The 20,094-nt window shown below is 38.1% G+C and overlaps 1 protein-coding gene across 1 annotated transcript in view; it reads right to left on the bottom strand.

Moving 5' to 3' along the window:
- Window positions 1–20,094, bottom strand: part of sv2c.L (synaptic vesicle glycoprotein 2C L homeolog) — a 111,488-nt gene that overhangs the window by 79,007 nt on the left and 12,387 nt on the right. The window contains exon 2 of the mRNA XM_018265337.2: window positions 11,385–12,070. Coding sequence (XP_018120826.1) covers window positions 11,385–11,958 — 574 coding nt within the window. The 5' untranslated portion in view covers window positions 11,959–12,070. The remainder of the gene's footprint in view (window positions 1–11,384; window positions 12,071–20,094) is intronic.

Here is a 20,094-nt window from a genome sequence, read left to right as displayed (position 1 = left end):
CTTCGTTCTCGTTTAACCCTATTCGGCTACTTCGACTCGGTTTCTACACAAGTGCTGCTGAACACCTATTACCGGCACCTCTGTTACTCTCTACCTGGACTTATTCCTGTCTCCATTGGGGCTCTAAGTTCCAGTAAGAGGCATAGGGGAGGCTATTAATTCGTCAGACCTACCACAGCGCCTGATAGTATCACTTCGCCAAGTATGGAGTCTGACAACAATACCTTCCTTTTTGCATGAGTTCCTAGACGTTTTTGATGAGAAGGGGGCTGACAAGCTTCCCCCTCATCGGGTTTATGATTGCCCGATTGATCTTCTTCCCGAAGCGGCTATTCCCTTCGGTCGTATCTACCCTCTTTCAGAACCTGAACTATTGGTGTTAAAGAATTATATTGACGAGAATTTAAGAAAAGGATTCATCCGTCCGTCAACTTCGCCAGCTGGGGCTGGCATATTTTTTGTAGAGAAGAAGGATCACTCTTTACGTCCATGCATTGACTATAGGCAGTTAAACCATATAACTGTCAAGAATCGTTATCCTCTTCCTCTGGTTCATGAACTATTTCAAAATCTTCGAGGTGCAAAGATATTCTCAAAGCTCGACCTACGAGGGGCCTACAATTTGGTGAGAATCCGGGAGGGCGATGAGTGGAAGACAGCCTTTAGATCTCGCTATGGGCATTTCGAATACCTTGTCATGCCGTTTGGTCTCTGCAATGCCCCCGCGACGTTTCAGCACTTCGTTAATGATATTTTTAGAGACATCCTCGATCAATTTGTTATTGTCTATTTGGATGACATACTTATTTTTTCTGCATCGTTAGAAGAGCATATTCAACATATGAAGAGGGTTTTCAACAGACTCCGGACCCATGGTCTTTTTGCTAAATTGGAAAAGTGTGAATTTAATAAATCTTCCATCGAATTCTTAGGCTTCATCATCTCTGACCAAGGAATATGTATGGACAAGAAGAAGGTTGCGACGATTCTTGAGTGGCCAACGCCTGACAGTCGCAAAGCAGTTCAAAGATTTGTGGGTTTCGCCAATTTCTACAGAAAGTTTATTAAGGACTTTTCTAGAATCATTGCCCCCATTACAGATTTAACCAGCTCTTCTAGACATTTTTTCTGGACTCCTCAAGCTCAGTCTGCTTTTCAAAGATTGAAAGAATTATTTGTCTCGGCTCAGATTCTTAAACATGCAGATCCTGCTTTGCCTTTTGTCCTTGAAGTAGATGCTTCTGAAGTCGCAGTAGGGGCTATTCTTTCTCAAAGGTTTGGGTCCCAAGGTTCTCTTTTTCCTGTAGCTTTTTTTTCCAAGAAACTTTCATCCTCTGAGAAGAATTATGATGTTTCCGACAGGGAACTCCTCGCAATTAAGGCTGCCTTTGAAGAGTGGAGACATTTGTTGGAAGGAGCTGCACATCCTGTTTTGATTTTCTCGGATCACAAGAATTTGGAATATTTGCGTACAGCCAAACGTCTCAAGCCTCGACAGGCGAGGTGGGCCTTATTCTTCTCTCGTTTCAATTTTCACATTACTTACAGACCAGGAGCCAAGAATGGCAAGGCTGATGCCCTTTCCCGTATGTTTTCCGAAGAAGGTGAATGCCCTGAACAGACCCATACCATCCTCTTACCACAAAACTTCCTTTTGTTACAGTCTGAACTTATGTCTAGAGTCAAAGAAGCTTCTTCTGCCTCTGATATCGCCCCGGATCTAGAACCAAAGGATGGTTTTCTCTTCTTCAAGAATAGAATTTTTGTTCCTGAGAAACTTCGTGTGGAGGTTCTTCAATTTGTTCATAATCATCCTTTGTCTGGGCATTTGGGAACAAAGAAGACCATTGACTTAGCTAAAAGACTTTTTTTTTTGGCCAGGGATAAATAAGGATTGTAGGTTGTTTGTTTGTTCTTGTGAGACCTGTGCTCGTTTTAAATTCTCTCGTTCACGACCCATGGGACTTCTTCATCCTTTACCAGTCCCTGACAGGTTTTTATTGTGGAATTACCTCCCTCACAGGGTTTTAATACAATTTTTGTTGTAGTTGACCGTTTATCCAAGATGGCGCACTTTATTCCCCTCATGGGTATTCCTTCTGCTGCCTCTACGGCTGAGGTCTTCATTAAAGAAATCATCAGACTACATGGAGTTCCTGATGAGATCGTGTCCGACAGGGGAGTTCAATTCACATCCAAATTCTGGAGAGCACTCTGCCAGTCCCTGAAGATTAAACTTCTTTTTTCCACAGCTTTTCACCCTGAAACTAACGGGCAAACAGAAAGAACAAATCAAACCCTTGAGCAGTATCTTCGTTGTTTTACGTCCTTCCTACAAGATGATTGGTATCAACTTCTTCCATTTGCTGAATTTTCATACAATAACTCTGTGCACTCTTCTACCAAGGAGACTCCTTTCTTTGCCAATTACGGCTTTCATCCTCAGGTATTACCCAACCTACCCAGAGAAGTAACAGTACCCTTACTACAAGACCGACTTGCCTTTTTGTCAAGTAATCTTCAAAAGATCCGGCAAGCTATGACTTTGTCACAGAGATCGTACAAGTTTTTTGCTGACAGAAAGAGAAGAGGAGGTCCAGAATTTAAGGTAGGGGATCAAGTATGGTTGTCCACTCAGCATGTTAAATTAGACTGCCCTTCCAAGAAGTTAGGACAGAAATTTCTTGGCCCATTTATCATCACTCAACAAATAAATAAAGTGGCTTTCAAGCTGAAGTTACCGGCATCCTTCAAGATTCATCCAGTATTTCATGTGTCTCTTTTCAAGCCAGTTGTCAAGAACACGTTTCCTGGTCGTTCTTCTTCTCCTCCAGTGCCAGTGTCTATCCAAGGGGTCGAGGAATTCGAAGTAGGTGCAATTCTGGATTCCAGGTACCGCAGAGGTCAGTTACAATATCTTATACATTGGAAGGGGTATTCTCCTGAAGAGAGGTCTTGGGAACCAACAAACAATGTTCATGCTCCTCAGCTTATTAAGCTGTTTCACAAACGCTATCCTGCTAAGCCTGGGCCCGTCCTGAGGCCGCGCCTTGAGGGGGGGCAATGTCAGTCCTCTGGTGCTGATGTCTGCCCTCGCGAGAGGTCGCGTCATTTTCGCGCATCGGCGCGTCCGCGTCGAGTTGGTCGCGCGCGCGCGCGGGCGAAGGTTCGCGGGCGCGCGCCCGTTTTTGACGCATGCGCACAGCGCGTAAAAGGACGCCGAGGCCTGCAAATCACTGCGAAGTGATCTTACCCTGACACTAAGCGTTCCTGAACTTTTGACTGTCTGATCTATTGGTTTCCTGAATATTTTGGCCTGTTTATCGACTCTTCTTTCGGATTCTCCCTCGGTACCGCAGATCCTGTTTCCTGACCTTGCCTGGCTTGACTTCGTTCTCGTTTAACCCTATTCGGCTACTTCGACTCGGTTTCTACACAAGTGCTGCTGAACACCTATTACCGGCACCTCTGTTGCTCTCTACCTGGACTTATTCCTGTCTCCATTCGGGCTCTAAGTTCCAGTAAGAGGCATAGGGGAGGCTATTAATTCGTCAGACCTACCACAGCGCCTGATAGCACCCCAGGCAAAAAGAGATTAAATACATATGTTGTAGCACTCAGTCAACTGATTAAAATGAGAGACGTTTCACTTCTTGACAATGATATGTTTAAAATAAAGGCTTTTGAATGTGTTATCACCTGTTGATGGTAATAAACCCTCTGCATAGACAGCAATAGGATAGCAGCCATGAGCTATCCTTTATATAGAAGACTGGTGATTGTAACAACCTTAAAGGGATACTGTCATGGGAAAAAACATTTTTTTCAAAATGAATCAGTTAATAGTGCTGCTCCAGCAGAATTCTGCACTGAAATCCATATCTCAAAAGAGCAAACAGATTTTTTTTATATTCAATTTTGAAATCTGACATGGAACTAGACATATTGTTAATTTCCCAGCTGCCCCAAGTCATGTGACTTGTGCTCTGATAAACTTCTGCTGTACTGCAAGTTGGAGTGATATCACCCCCTCCCTTTTCCCCCCCAGCAGCCAAACAAAAGAACAATAGGAAGGTAACCAGATAGCAGCTCCCTAACACAAGATAACAGCTGCCTGGTAGATCTAAGAACAACACTCAATAGTAAAAACCCATGTCCCACTGAGACACGTTCAGTTACATTGAGAAGGAAAAACAGCAGCCTGCCAGAAAGCATTCTCTCCTAAAGTGCAGGCACAAGTCACATGACCAGGGGCAGCTGGGAAATTGACAAAATGTCTAGCCCCATGTCAGATTTCAAAATTGAATATAAAAAAATCTGTTTGCTCTTTTGAGAAATGGATTTCAGTGCAGAATTCTGCTGGAGCAGCGATATTAACTGATTCATTTTGGAAAAAAAAAATGTTTTCCCATGACAGTATTCCTTTAAAATCTTTGTCCTGGGGTCTCCAACATCAAAGAAAAATATAAAAGCATGAAGGACAGATGACATGGAGGACTCACTCTCACAACAATTAGCTGTAGACAGGATTAAATGTAATAGGTGTTGTGCAGACCTGTGGTGTAAAGAAGAAAGGGCTGATGGAAACTGCCATTGACTAGGTCCACTGGGAAAATCTCTGGATCTCTGGCAATGCCAGTCTGACCCAGAAGGCAGAAGTGGCCACCCTACTGCAGTTTTAGGCAGAAGAAAGTAAAGACATTTTACTTTTTTGCTCTTGTTGAAAATCTCCCAATACTTCAGCTAAAAGATGGTACAACTTTAAATAAATAATGGCACAGGGAAGATAATTACTAAGAATAGGCCTGCTGCTACCCTGTACTGTTCAATGCATATGGCTTTATACTACTACTAATACTGTGGAATTGTGCATATTCATGGACGACTAACATACTTTCAGCATATCTTTTACATTCTCTTCTGGTATAAATGAGCATCACCCTGTCATTCAGAGCTCAGGAGAAGTTCTGCTGAAGGATGTAGCTGTCTGTCTGGGCCGTTCAGCCAGAACCATCACTAAGCTGACACATCTGACCTCAGGGGATAGTGGGAAATACTGATCCGACAGGGGACATCTGCCAGCCCGGAATGGAGCGTCCCTGTAATCCTTTCTCAAGTGTCTAGATTTGCTGAAGTGAATCACTGGATATTGGACAGATGTCTAAAGAATACAGATTGTCAGTCTCAAACAACACACAGACTAGCAACTAGGAAAAGGATTGGCTATTTTTTATGTCATTTTGTCACAGCTAGGGTTTATCACAAAGTACATTAAAATAATCTCCCCCCCCCAAAGAAAATGGTATGGCTTTAGAGATAATTCTACAAACTACCCTACATTGAATGTTGGTAGTTATTTTATTCTCGGCAATCAGTAAAGCTTCATTATCTTTAATGAACTGGAAAAAAAATCAATTGTATATAAGTGTATATGTTTGCAGAGATCTATTTCACATCATCTGTACACGTGGGCCATGGCACTAATGAGAATTTCCTTAAATGTATTGTAATATAATATAATAAATATGTCCAAAGTAAATGCCCACAGAGTAGAGAATACTTTGTAGAGTAGAGAATAATGCTGTTAGTTGCACCTAGTGATGGGCGAATTTGGAGCATTACACTTCGCTGAAAAATTCGCAAAAAAACAGCGAAACAGCGCCGGCGCCGCTGTTTTGTGGATTTTTTGCCATTTGCAAATTTCGCTGGAAATTCGCAAATTTTTCGGCAAAACAAAACACCCCAAATTCACCCATCACTAGGTCAATTTTTTGATGCTGGTGAAAATGCGCAGGCATCCAAAAAAACGGACGCCGGCATCCATTTTTTTTACACCGGCGAATTTTTACTAGTGGCACCTATAGGCACTTACATATACAGCACCACAACATTCACGAAGTCTTACCTTTCTACCCGTTGTATAGGAGGATAAATACAGAAATAATAGATCAGTACATGTTAAGTATTTGCCTCTGTAGATATAGTCACTGTAATGTACAATTTTGATTCATTTGATTCATACTATGCATGTACATAATCAGGAGACCATAAAATTGGATTGATAGTTACAATTTCAGAGCCTAGAGATAATGGGTTATATGAGAGGTAATCTTCTTAGAGAATATTAGTAGCATTGCTACATGATATGGAACAGTGTGCAAAGTTTTGAGAACTGACAATTGCACCAATCTCAACAATATGGTGACATTTTTTATTATTGCACATTATCTAATTAATCTGGCCAGTAAACCACTGGAAACATAAAGTTTTGCTGAAAGTATCCCACCCATTGATACCCTCAAACTAGTGGCTTAATTAGAGCCCTATTGGCCTCACCACCCACCTCCACATGTGACTGTCAGTTTCCTGAAGTAGAAGCCCATACAGAGGGCCACCCAAAAGTGTAGTTATAACACTATGATATGTAAAAAGGGGTTTTATAGGGTAAAGCAATAAATTGTACAATTCTTGGTTCCAGTTGTAATAACCCAATATTTGCAGTGAATATACGATTTATGTGTTTCCAATATCAAACACCCGTGGCACTTCTCTTACCAGTGCCCATCAGTGTTTCTTGTGAGAAACTTTTTCAAGCCTTACTCTTGATTAAGGACTGAATAAGCAAACAGAAAACATGTCTAACAGTATTATTATTATAACATTATAAATTGCAAAGATTGTATCATACCATTCACCCATTTAGCACGAAGAATGTCCCTATGAGAGAATTAAAGCTCATACTGATATAATCAGACAAAATGATGTTATCAGGCTGGTACAGGATTGGCAGTCACTGCCACATAGCCAATCCTCACTGCCGCCACATAGTAAGTGCTCCCAAGAAGTCACTGCGGATTTATTTAACAAGGTTTAATAGGGCAAGAGCTCCAGCATTCCTTCAGTGCCCTGCAGAGATTATGGCAACTGTACTTGTAAAACTTTCAGCTCAATTGTGTCTGATTTAGTTGCAGACATAAATAATCCCTATAGACTTATGTATGCAGTATGATTACTGAAATTATTATATTTACAGGACATGGCTGCACAGTGCAGTTTGTTGCTGGCAGTGTCGGACTGGGACACCAGGGGCCCACCAAACAATCTTAGACCAGGGGCTCACTCTCAGTACTATTATTCTTCCTCTGCTCACTCTGTTATCCTAGTCTCTTTTCTTTACATACGATAATCTTTTATTGCATCTATTTAGCCTCTTTGTTCTCATAGAAATAGGGAATGGCCATGAAATAGTAAAATGTTTAGCAGCAAGAGGGCCCACTGACACCTGGACCCACCGGGAGTTTTCCTGGTATCCCAGTGGGCAAGTCCGACACTGGTTGCAGCCATCTTAATATATGTTTAAGATGTGCCATAGTATATCTTAGTGACATATTGTATATTAATCATTTTGTAACTGGGAGTCCATACACCTGATTTCTGTATATCTTAGCCAGAGGGACAAGCCCGGGTTCCAAGGGCACTCAACACACAAAATTATTTATATCAAAAGATATATATCCCAAGGCTTGTATTCAGTAAAAAATATTATTTATTAGTATTCAAAATTTAAAAAGTTTATGATACATACTGACCCCACATGGCCCACCTTATGCGTTTCGTACCCTCCGGCACTTAGTCATAGATGTCATATATTAATATTGTTTAAGAAAAAAGAAACCCCACCAAATAGAGGGTTACTATATCTATACCAAGTAGACTCAAACCATAAATTACAAAACCAAAATAATTAATGATGATAATAATTCATTCATAAAGGTGCTGACTAGTAAATTAGGTAAAGTGCAATTAAATAAGGTGAGATCAATCAGTCCAAGGACTGATAAAAAAAAAATTGATTATTCCGGAATCCAAAGGGTGTATTACCCCACCAATAGATTCCAATAACACCCCTTAATAAATAAGTTCATTCATTAATTAATATATAAAGTGTGGTTAATCAAAATAGATTTGGCAAAATGATATTGCAATAAATTACACCAATAAAGTGCAGTGCAATAAATAGGCTTGTAAATGATTAAATGGTTAAAAAGGATTTAGTATAAAATGGCCAGAAGAAAAGGTTTGTTTTTTTTTTTACTAAATCCTTTTTAACCATTTAATTAATTACCAAGCCTCATTTTTTAGCCTATTTATTGCACTGCACTTTATTGGTGTAATTTATTGCAATATCATTTTGCCAAATCTATTTTGATTAACCACACTTTATATATTAATTAATGAATGAACTTATTTATTAAGGGGTGTTATTGGAATCTATTGGTGGGGTAATACACCCTTTGGATTCAGGAATAATCTATTTTTTTTTTTTTATCAGTCCTTGGACTGATTGATCTCACCTTATTTAATTGCACTAGCACTTTACCTAATTTATTAGTCAGCACCTTTATGAATGAATTATTATCATCATTAATTATTTTGGTTTTGTAATTTATGGTTTGAGTCTACTTGGTATAGATATAGTAACCCTCTATTTGGTGGGGTTTCTTTTTTCTTAAACAATATTAACACTTTTTCATCTGACTTTGTCAGACCTCTACCTATAGTTTGGGCTAAATAAGGATTAAATATATATATATACATACAGGGATACCAACCAGTGTTGTTTCTATGTGTCATATATTGTCATATTGTCAGGTATATAGTCATATATTGTCATATTGCATCTGAATGTAAAATAAAGCTTTTCATCCGTTCCATTGAATATAATAAGCCAGCATAAAAGTAATAGTGTATATTTACAAGTGCTTCTTTCCCTAATGCTTAGCAAACAAACACTTATGCACCTTGTGAGCCTAAGGCTCTTTACAAAATTCGTTTTTTTTTGTTTCCATACTCTTTTCTATTATCTGCTGTAGCACCTCACAGAGTATTATTGTGGTTTGCCTTCCATCTGCAGGTGATTACTTACAGCAGCTTATTAAAATAAAACCAACAAACAGGCATGGTTTATGGCCATTAGGCTGGTTTTGCTTCCGATAAGGATTAATTATATCTTCGTTTGGATCAAGTACAAGGTGCTGTTTTATTATTACAGAAAAAAAGGAAATCATTTTTAAAAATCGGAATTGTTTTCATAAAATGGAGTCTATGGGAGATGACCTTTCCGAAATGAGGAGCTTTCTGGATAACGGGTTTCTGGATAATGGGTTCCATGCCTGTTTAACTTGTCTGCACATAAGATTCGGTAAGCACCCGTGTTTGGCTGGATACTAACAATTATCTCATGGGCACTTCTGCGTTCAGGATACAGCGTGGGATGCATGATTAATTTATTCATTTATTCACCGCTTGCTTCGTTTCCACTCCCATTATAAAGAAGTTACTGATCAGAAGACTGTACCTTTCTCGGAAGTGCATTGTAACTGCCTAAATATATCCATGTCTGTGATGCCTGGGTGAGTATTTGGCATGTACAAGATTTTGTTGGATAGGGGGAATGCTAATGTTTTGAACAGACAAATAAAGAAAAAATAAAGCTGATTTATAAATGTATTACATATTCATTATTTTTCTGTGCATTTGAATTAAAACTTGCCTGGCACCACCATAGAGGCAATAGATAAACTGAACCTAGTAGGTAACCATGGTGTTGTTGTTATTACTACCATATAAAGGGCCCACATATTCAGCAGGGTTGTATAATGTATACATCATATAAACATATTCCGTTATCCGGAAACCCATTATCCAGAAAGCACCAAATGACAGAAAGGCCATCTCCCACAGACTCCATTTTATCCAAATAATTCACATTTTTAGACATGATTTTCCTTTTCTCTGTAATAATAAAACAGTAGCTTGTACTTGATCCAAACTAAGATATAATTAATCCTTATTGGAAGCAAAACCAGCCTATTGGGTTTATTTAATGTTTTAGTGATTTTCAAGTAGACTTAAGGTATGAAGATCCAAATTATGGAAAGATCCGTTATCCTGAAAACCCAGGTCCTGAGCATTCTGGATAAAAGGTCCCATACCTGTATAAACAAATACTGATAGATAATGTGCTATGCAGCCCGCATAGTTGCACAAGCATGTCACAGAACATGGCTGCCCACACTGGGAGCTCCCTGCCGGTACGGGCAGCATAACACTCGCACTTTGCATTTTTTAAAAACTATTTTTGGATGCTAGGTACCCTTAAAGCATATTATTATTGTTACCCTAAATAAAAACTTATAAAACAGATCAAAGGGTACTCCACCCAAGAAATTTCCAATATACTTTAATTCAATTTTTTGTGGTTTTGTACTGCTGGTCTGTCTCAATGTAGGAGAAGCTGGACATAATATTTTGGGGAAGGCAGGTATTTGTGGCAGTACAGCCTCTCAACCCTCCGATTGCTGCACCTTGTTCCTGTGGGGTGTAAATAGTTATGGCTGCCATGGAGCATTGAACTGGGTGACCCATAGGCATCCATCTGCACAATATCGAAAATACATCTGTGATAACTGGGTCTCCAAACGGTAAAATGATTTCTCACCATACTGAGCAAGTGGCCCAGGTGCACCGCCCTGAGCCTGCAGCCTGGGGAGCGGAAAAACGGGGCCTATGATTAAGTGTTTATGACATGAAACGCGTAAGGCTGTGGACACAATAAACTTTCTTCACTTTGAACTTATGCCTGGTGGAAGTTTGCCTTTATTGAGTGGCTGCTCCCAATTGGTTTTTCGGTTCATCCATATGCACACCCCCACACAAGGTGCTTTGGAACCCTACACTCAACTGTCATAAAAAGCTGAGAAACATTGTCTAACCAATGGGCTCAAGTCCTTAGTTAATGGTGCAAGAGGGGCAGTTCTGGGCTTTATAAATGCATGACATTGGGTTATAAATGAGCCTTTTTAAGTAAAAATCAGGTTATTTTCTGCACTATAACAAACACAAAGACATCAGTCACTTCCATATGCTTTATAGCAAATAAAAACTCAATCCATAGTAAAAGACTTTCTGGTTGCTGCATCCTGTAGCATCAGAGAGAGTCAACTGCATGCTGATATCCCTAGTCCAGCAAACTTAATATTTAAACAATTGTTAGCAGTGATGGGAAGGGAATACAATACAGCTGTGTTTAATGTCTAACAGCCTAAAAAAACCCAGAATAATCTATGTCTGATCATGCCCTATGTAGTAGTGAATTATTAAAACAGAAGAAAATGTTGAATACACAGCGGAGACCCTATTTTACATTCTTCAGGGGTCAGAAAAAAATTGTGGACAATCTGGGAAAATGTAATATCATGGAAATGCTTTATGCATTTGATGTTAGTAGGACCACAAAAAAGGGGCAAAAGTGGGAGAACGGAAAATCAGGGGATGTAAAATTGAGGCTTCATTGTATTAAACACCAAATTAAAAAGACTTACCAAGCCAACCAGAGCCTGAATCGGGTATGCACATATCTGTTTCAGCACTGGGCAACACAAAGCCAACCACAAACACCTCTACCCCGTCAGCCATCAGTGCCATCCCAAGGACAAAGAAGAGAGTCCACTGAAAACGACCATGTCCACATTCTTGAATGATTAGCTCATACTGTTGTGCCAGCTCTTCTTCATCAGCCTTCCTTTCCGTTTCTAAATCACGCCTGTCTTTATACTCATCTGGAACAGGCTGGCCAAGAGCAACCATACCATCTTTGCCTTGCCCCATCCCTGGTATTCCTTGATACTCTCCTTCATATATCTCATCATCATCATCATGGCCTTCTGTTGCTTCACTTGAACCTTCATCATCATTTGCGTCTTCATGATAATTTCCTTGTGAATAATATCTGTCGTCGTGCTCATTGTGGTACTGGTTGTGGGACTGCTGTGTATAGCCATCTTGTTCTGTGGCCGCAGCTCTGTTTGTGTTTCTTGTTGTGTGTCTCTTAGCTTCCTTGGCAATATCTTTTGCACCTTTCACTAATGAAGTCCTATCTCTGTAGGCATCTTCCATTGTTAAAACCTTACAATAGCTTTGCAAAGGTGATATAAATCTCTTGCTCTTGTGGAACACTCTGCTCCTCTGTTATTCGGAGTATTTAAATAAAGGTGAATTATAAGCACATCTGAAATGTTAACAAGGAAAAGTGTATTAGAAAATCCTTATGGCAGTTGCTGCTGCTTAAACTCAAGAAGCAAATTAAAGGGTTAGTTCTGGGCTTTAAAAATGCATGGCATGGGTTTATAAATGAGCCTTTATAAGTAAAAATCAGGTTATATTCTGCACTATAACAAACACACAGACATCAGACACTTCCATATGCTTTAAAGCAAATCAAAACTCAATCCACATTAAAAGACTTTCTGATTAGCCTCAGATTAAAAGAATTAATTTAGATGCTTCTAATTGTACCCAGTCAGATATAATATTCAGCTGCAACGTCCCTCTTATTAACTCAAGCATTAACCATAATCTAATGAAGTGAACAAAACATGTTGCGGGACACAGTTTAATTATACTAATTTTATGGCAAATATAAACAGTTCCTTGTATCGTAAGTGTGGCTCATTTTGCTATATGTAAAAGAATGTTAAAGTCAAATAAAGGGGAAATAAGATTATCATACAAAACTGTGTTTAATGGAGTATGTATAGAGGAGTCACTGTATATGCTGCAAATATGGCAGCACTAAGGAAGCATAAACCCCTTGTTGCCCACATTTGCACAGGACCCCTCTCTCATTCCTTGCGATGGGTATGTGCCCGTATATATGTCTGGGAAGTGAAACATATCACAAGAGACACTGAAGAAGTTGATTATTTAATCCACAGTGTATATAGCACTATAAAAGCATATCAATTGCTTGTGTTTATATCATTTAAAGGATATACTATACCCCCAAAATGAATACTTAAGCAACAGATAGTTTATATCAAATTGAATGACATATTAAAGAATCTTACCAAACTGGAATATATATTTACATAAATATTGCCCTTTTACATCTCTTGCCTTGAGCCACCATTTTGTGATGGTCTGTGTGTTTCCTCAGAGATCACCTGACCAGAAATACTACAACACTAACTGTAACAGGAAGAAGTGAGGAAGCAAAAGGCAGAACTCTGTCTGTTAATTGGCTCATGTGACCTTACATGTGGTTTGTATATGTGCACAGTGAATCTTACGATCTCAGGGGACGGCCCTTATTTTTTAAAATGGCAATTTTCTATTTATGATTACCCAATGGCACATACTACTAAAAAAGTATATTATTATGATAATGGTTCATTTACATGAAGCAGGGTTTTACACATGAGCTGTTTTTACTCAGTATCTTTTAATAGAGACCTACATTGTTTGGGGGGTATAGTTTTCCTTTAAGTTACAGTAAACCCAATCAGTGGATTAGATAAGGAAATGTAGGGCTGTTAGATCAATGTATTAACCTTATGGCCCTAGGTCATTATTTCTTACCTAGTTTTTAGATCAGGAAGGTTTGAGTAGGTTGTACACTAGCAGTTCCTTACTAGAGCTTGACCTGACCCAATAACCTTAAAAAAATGATCAGATAAAGCTCCAATAGGGAGCTCAGCTCAGTGTTGTTGTTTGTACTAGAAAATAACCAAATCTTTGTGCTCTTTTCCATAGAAATAAAAGGAACAAGAACCAGACTAAATGGTCTTTGTCAGAAAATAATATACTGTAATAAAGGGTCTGTACACTTAGGGACATATTTATTATGCTGTGTAAAATGAAATGTAAAGGCCGTGTAAAATAAATTATGAATTTATCAAGGTGTATTTTATTTTATGCCATGTGAACACCAGATTTGCTGCCATCTTTTTACATTGCTTCAAGGTGTGGGATTGAAACGTTGGATCAATAAACCTGTTTTTTCTTTTTGATAAGGTTACGTAGTTACATAGTTAAATCAGGTTGGAAAAAAAGTCCATCAAGTTCAACCCCTCCAAATGAAAACCCAGCATCCATACACACACCCCACCATACTTTCACATAAATTCTATATACCCATATCTATACTTACTATAGAGCTTAGTATCACAATAGCCATTGATATTATGTCTGTCCAAAAAATCATCCAAGTCATTCTTATGGCATTAACTGAATCAGCATCACAACATCACCCGGCAGTGCATTCCACAACCTCACTGTCCTGACTGTGAAGAACCCCCTACGTTGCTTCAAATGAAAGTTCTTTTCTTCTAGTCTGAAGGGGAGGCCTCTGGTACGGTGATCTACTTTATGGGTAAAAAGGTCCCCTGCTATTTGTCTATAATGTCCTCTAATGTACTTGTAAAGTGTAATCATGTCCCCTCGCAAGCACCTTTTCCCCCAGAGAAAACAACCCCAACCTTGACAGTCTACCCTCATAATTTAAGTCTTCCCTCCCTCTAACCAGTTTAGTTGCACTTAGTCTCTGCACTCTCTCCAGCTCATTTATAGCTCTCTTAAAGAGATACTGACACCAGAAAATAACCTTTTTTATATCCATCATAACATTATCTTTGAATGCTATTTATAATTTTGTGCAGCAGGAGTCTGTTTGTATAAAAAACTCTAACTGACAGACAGATGGGACAGTCAGGTTGGCAAAACAGTCAGGTTTAGGAACTTCAAGTAATAATTACTTACAAAAGCAGACTATCAACAAAAAACGATGACCTATATGTAGCTTTTAATGTAGATTAATATTTTGAAAAGAACATTTTTAGTGTTAGTTACTTTAAGGACTGGAGTCCAAAACTGCACTGCATACTCCAGATGAGGCCTTACCAGGGACCTATAAAGAGGCATAATTATGTTTTCATCCCTTGAGTTAATGCCCTTTTTTATGCAAGACAGAACTTTATTTGCTTTAGTAGCCACAGAATGAAACTGCCCAGAATTAGACAACGTGTTATCTACAAAGACCCCAAGATCCTTGTCATTTAAGGAAACTCCCAACACACTGCCATTTAGTGTATAACTTGCATTTATATTATTTTTGCCAAAGTGCATAACCTTGCATTTAATGGATTGCATTTCAGGGTGTGCTACCTATACATGTATGTATATATATATATATATATATATATATATATATATATATATATATATATATATATATATATATATATATATATATATATATATATATATATATATATATAAAAATAAACAAATAGGTAATAGGTTGGTTTATATATATATATATATATATATATATATATATATATATATATATATATATATATATATATATAATATATATATATATATATATATATATATATATATATATATACTGTATAACAAACAAGGGAAAGTTGTGCTCACCACTAGTTTTTAAAACCATTAGGCGGGGGTGCAACGAGGCTGTGACCACAAAATACATATAGACAATTACAAGAGTCCTCAGCACTCAACCCATTTTTATGTATATATATATATATATATATAAATGATGATGATGATGATTAAACTCAATAGGCTGGTTTTGCCTCCAATAAGGATTAATTACTTGGGATCCAGTACATGGTATTGTTTTCTCATTACAAAAAAAAGGAAATCATTTAAAAAAATGTTGAATTATTTGAATAAAATTGAGCCTATGAGAGATGTCCTTCCCATAATTAAGAGTTTTCTGGATAACGGTTTTCTGGATAATGGATCACATACCTGTATATATACATGTATACACACACACCTACTGTATATCCATTTTCATATTCCATCAAATTTGGAAAACATCCTTTTTTTTGAAGATGACTTGGTGTCTGTAATTTTGAGTTGAATGAAAAATACAGACATGTCTCATCTGACTAAGTAGCAATGGATCACAGAAATGCAGAGAAGCTGATCATAGAATTCACTTTGATTTATGTGTCTGTTTGACCCAGAGTTTCTGCACATAGCTCTTCTCTAATGAAATGCGTCGGCAACAATTGAATCTTACACCATATATTTATTCCCTTAGCAGTGATGCCTTTACAGTTATCCTGGGGATAGCCGGCTGTTGATGAACTCCCACAATCCTCTAGCAGGCAGTGAGTATGTAATAACAAATTTGTCACAATCCAATAACCCATAACACACTAGGCCAGTAAAAGTTAACTGGATGGATACAGTGGTTTACTGAACGGGTCAAATTTCAGGGGTCGTGAAGTGAAGTGCAATTTCAGACGCAAATCACAATGTTTTTACCCAGAATTCAGCATTTACCCCCATAATTCCAGCATAATTGCAGCCAAGCTCCTAGTTGCAGGCCAATGCAATAGCACTTGTGTTTTAACACAAATTAGGGGCAAGTTGCGGCTAGCATTTTCAGAGTGGGGTTGCATCACTTCTGGAGTGCACTTGCAAAACGGTATTTGCATCCAATTCACTGGGTGCAAGTCTGGTACGCCTCTTAAAGCAACTACTGCCAGGGGTAGCTCCAGAGTTCCCCACTGTCACTAGGCACTGTCAAAATGCTCACCATTGATCAGAAGAGACAGAATGGATACACTGGCAACCACGTGGTAGTGCAGGAGCATGTCTAGATGTAATTAACAATGAATTAGCACTACATTGTGTTTTTTAAACACAGTGGGGCAGCACTGTACTTAGGTCTTGAGCTCTAGACACCAGATCTCAGTGCGGCCCCCCGTGCAAAAGTGACGTTGTGCTTGTGACATCATGCGTACAACACATGACATCATTTTCCCTGACAAGCATGAAAACTGGGCTCCAAACCCCTCAGCCTTAGCTCAGCCTCTGGATTTGCCAACAGTCTCTGTTGGCTGCTGAGGAGAATTTTTATTTTCATTTATTTTCATTTAATTTGTTATATAGGCACCGGCACTCGGGTGCCTACATATAAAAATGGCCCTGACTGCACTGGGTGCATTCATTAATGACTCCTTTGATTGGTACTGCATAACAGATAGCTTTCCGTTTTTTGGATACCTATGGCTCTGTGAGTAATTAAAATGATTAAAATGATATTGAAATAGTTTAGCCCTACCAAATAAAAGATACAGAGAAAGGACAGCAAGGTGGGAGAAACTAATTATGCTCATGAAGGTCAGCCATTTGTTTCTATTGATATGTTGTTTTTGCATTTTGCACCCTTCCTGCCATTAGTAAAAGGACCCTAGAGAATAAGAATGTTATGCCATTCATACTCTGTTGCTGTCTGTTCTGCCTAAATGATTAGTTCCACCTATTGAAATCTGGGAGAGTCTGAACATATGGCCTCCTTTCTTTGATTGTGTGACTGCTGACATGGAGATGCTGATGAAAGCAAAAAGAAGGTGATCGTTAAAAGGCTAACATGGGGTCAGCTGAATTCCGTTATGTATGCATGAAGGAACGCACATTTACACTTTACCTTAATTAAAGGATTTGCCATTATCCAGTTCATTTAAAGTGTGTGGGCTTCCTAGAACAAATGACACACACTCAAATAATAAAATGCCAAGGATTTAGGACTAAACGAATGTATATGTATTGGCTTCAAATACTCTAAGGGGATTATTTATCAAGCTCCGAATATCCAAACCTCGAATAATTCATAGTTTTCGGGGGGGGGAACTATGAATTATTCGAGATTTATTAAAGTCCGATGGTCTAAAAACCATGGGGAAGGTTCTAGTGTCTGTGCTGATTTCTGTACCGATATCTGATAATTTTGGAGATTCGGAGCAAAAAACTCAGAAAACTCCAAAAAAATCTTAGTTTTTGTGGAAAACTCCAAAAAAATTCGGAGTTTTCAGGAAAAGCTCCGAAGTTTTCGTCATTTTGCCTGACCCTATTTTTTCGGACTTTTTTCTTCATAAATAATGTCCATTCGGGATTTTAGAGTTGCTCGAAGTTGGATATTAGAAGTACTGAGATAAATTTGGACCTTGATAAATAACCCCCCAACTGCAGGTCAAGGAAGGACTTCAGGCTGCTTTTGGCCTCTAGACCCATTTCCTTTCTATTGGCTTTGAACCTACAGTGAAGAACATAATCAATGGAGGTAATGCAAAGTGACTGAGATGCTAAATGTTATGGGATTCAGAAATGCATATAAACCAGTAACTGAACCCAGAGCTCCAGAGGTGTTCTGTTTTTTCAATATTAAATATTTAAATTATAAACATATTATTTATAGAGGAAGAGTCATACATTACAGGAATATTAACGTATGTGTTGCATTTTATGCTTAATTTATAATGCTTACTACAAATGTATTTTATTGTGACCATTCCTTTAATATTAATATACACTATTTTATACACAAACTGAGGTTTAGGTTCATTTTATTTTCTGCTTATCGTTCAGTTAAGTTGTTTTAGTCAAGGGAACTCTTTCCCGGTGCCATAACTATCTTGATTTTGCATTTATCTATATTAGATATCTATCTATACATATATATAAATATATATATATATAAATTTATAGAAAGAGAGCTGTTGCACGCGAGGGACTTTGACAAAAGGTAAAAAAAAGAAATTTTATTTAGATCGATGTTTCGACCCTCAATGGGGTCTTTATCTTCTTGATAAAGACCCCATTGAGGGTCAAACCTCAATCTAAATAAGATTAGCTGATTTTAGGTTATTGAAGTTTATTTTTATATTCCTTTTCTTCTGTAAACATGTTTTCTGTTGTGAGTTATTCCATGGACTACAACTTTCACAAATATATTATATATATATATATAGTGCGGGCCCTTCTTGAATTAGTATATATATATATTCCATGGACTACAACTTTCACAAATATATTATATATATATATATATATATATATATATATATATATATATATATATATATATATATATATATATTTGTGAAATTTGCAGTCCTTGCAGTCCATGGAATAACTCACAACAGAAAACATGTTTACAGAAGAAAAGGAATATAACAATAAACTTCAATAACCTAAAATCAGCTAATCTTTCCTGTAGGATCTGGTCTCTGTAGCATATTCTGTATTTTGTTTGATGATAACTTTCCGTGGCTTTTTAATCTGACCCCCTTAGAAGCACTGCAGCTGCTTTTGTGAGAGGAGCTAGACAAAGAGTCTCTTTCCTGATTGCTCACCTACAAGATTGTTTGTATCTTGTATTTGTTGTCTGTCCAAGAAGGCAAACTGCAGTCTTAATTAGGAATAATCAAATGACATCCAGCAGATACGGTAATTGCTCATCTCAGCTGAACCCATATGCCTTATGTCAGTCAGTGCTGATGGCAGGAATCTGAAAACCCTGGAATTCATAATGAAATTACAACTTAGAGCATCATAGTATTGTGTAGCCATGAACTGCAATAAAGGGAATCAAATTTGGAAACTTGGGCGATACTTGGTAGGGGTTTGTATGTTTTCTCTAATTTGGTGTGGGTTTATTTCTGGCATACAACATACATGTACAGCCATATGAAATGTATATGTGTATGTGCAGTGTTGGATTGGTCCGTTTAGGGCACAACCAGAGAAGCTGACAATCCAGTGCCCACTCTTACAATAATTAGATGGAGACATTGCTAAATGGTATAAATGTTCCATAGGCCTATGGTGTAAATAAAACAAGCTAATACCAATTTTCATACATTGATCCACACTAGGGTCACTAGATCCTCTGCTACTCTGGCAGGACTTGTGTGTGGACCAGGTTATACCTTATCTAACATTAACTGGATTTTACAGGACTAAAAAGGGAAACATGTCTAGCACCCACCCTCCCTATAAAAACAGGATCACAATCACCACAGTCATTTTTATCTGGCCACAGGATCTCTGTACAAGAGCGATATCACTATGTGTAAGAATAGGCCCCTACCAATCAATGATATTTATTGACCCTGTGGAACGTGTCCACTGACCATCCTGGAAATCACTGAGGGCTGAAATTGAGCTGTCAGGTGGCAGAGGAAAAAAAAGTATGTACAGAAGAAATAAAGTGAATCGTGGTATTCCATGAAGCACCTTCACTATCTTAATACTGTTCAATGCACCCATATTAAACAAGAGCAACCACTGAAAACTATTCCCAAACGGGAAGCCTTAAAAAATAACTTCTGCAATATCATTTGCTATGGCCATAAAAACTGTGGATATCATTTAATTCTAGCAAAAGCTACAATATTGTACTGGCAGGGACATTGCAGTTGCGCA

The sequence above is a fragment of the Xenopus laevis genome, chromosome 1L (genome assembly GCF_017654675.1).
Source record: "Xenopus laevis strain J_2021 chromosome 1L, Xenopus_laevis_v10.1, whole genome shotgun sequence".
Taxonomy (NCBI): Eukaryota; Metazoa; Chordata; class Amphibia; order Anura; family Pipidae; genus Xenopus; species Xenopus laevis.
This window is presented reverse-complemented; position numbering and strand designations above follow the sequence as displayed.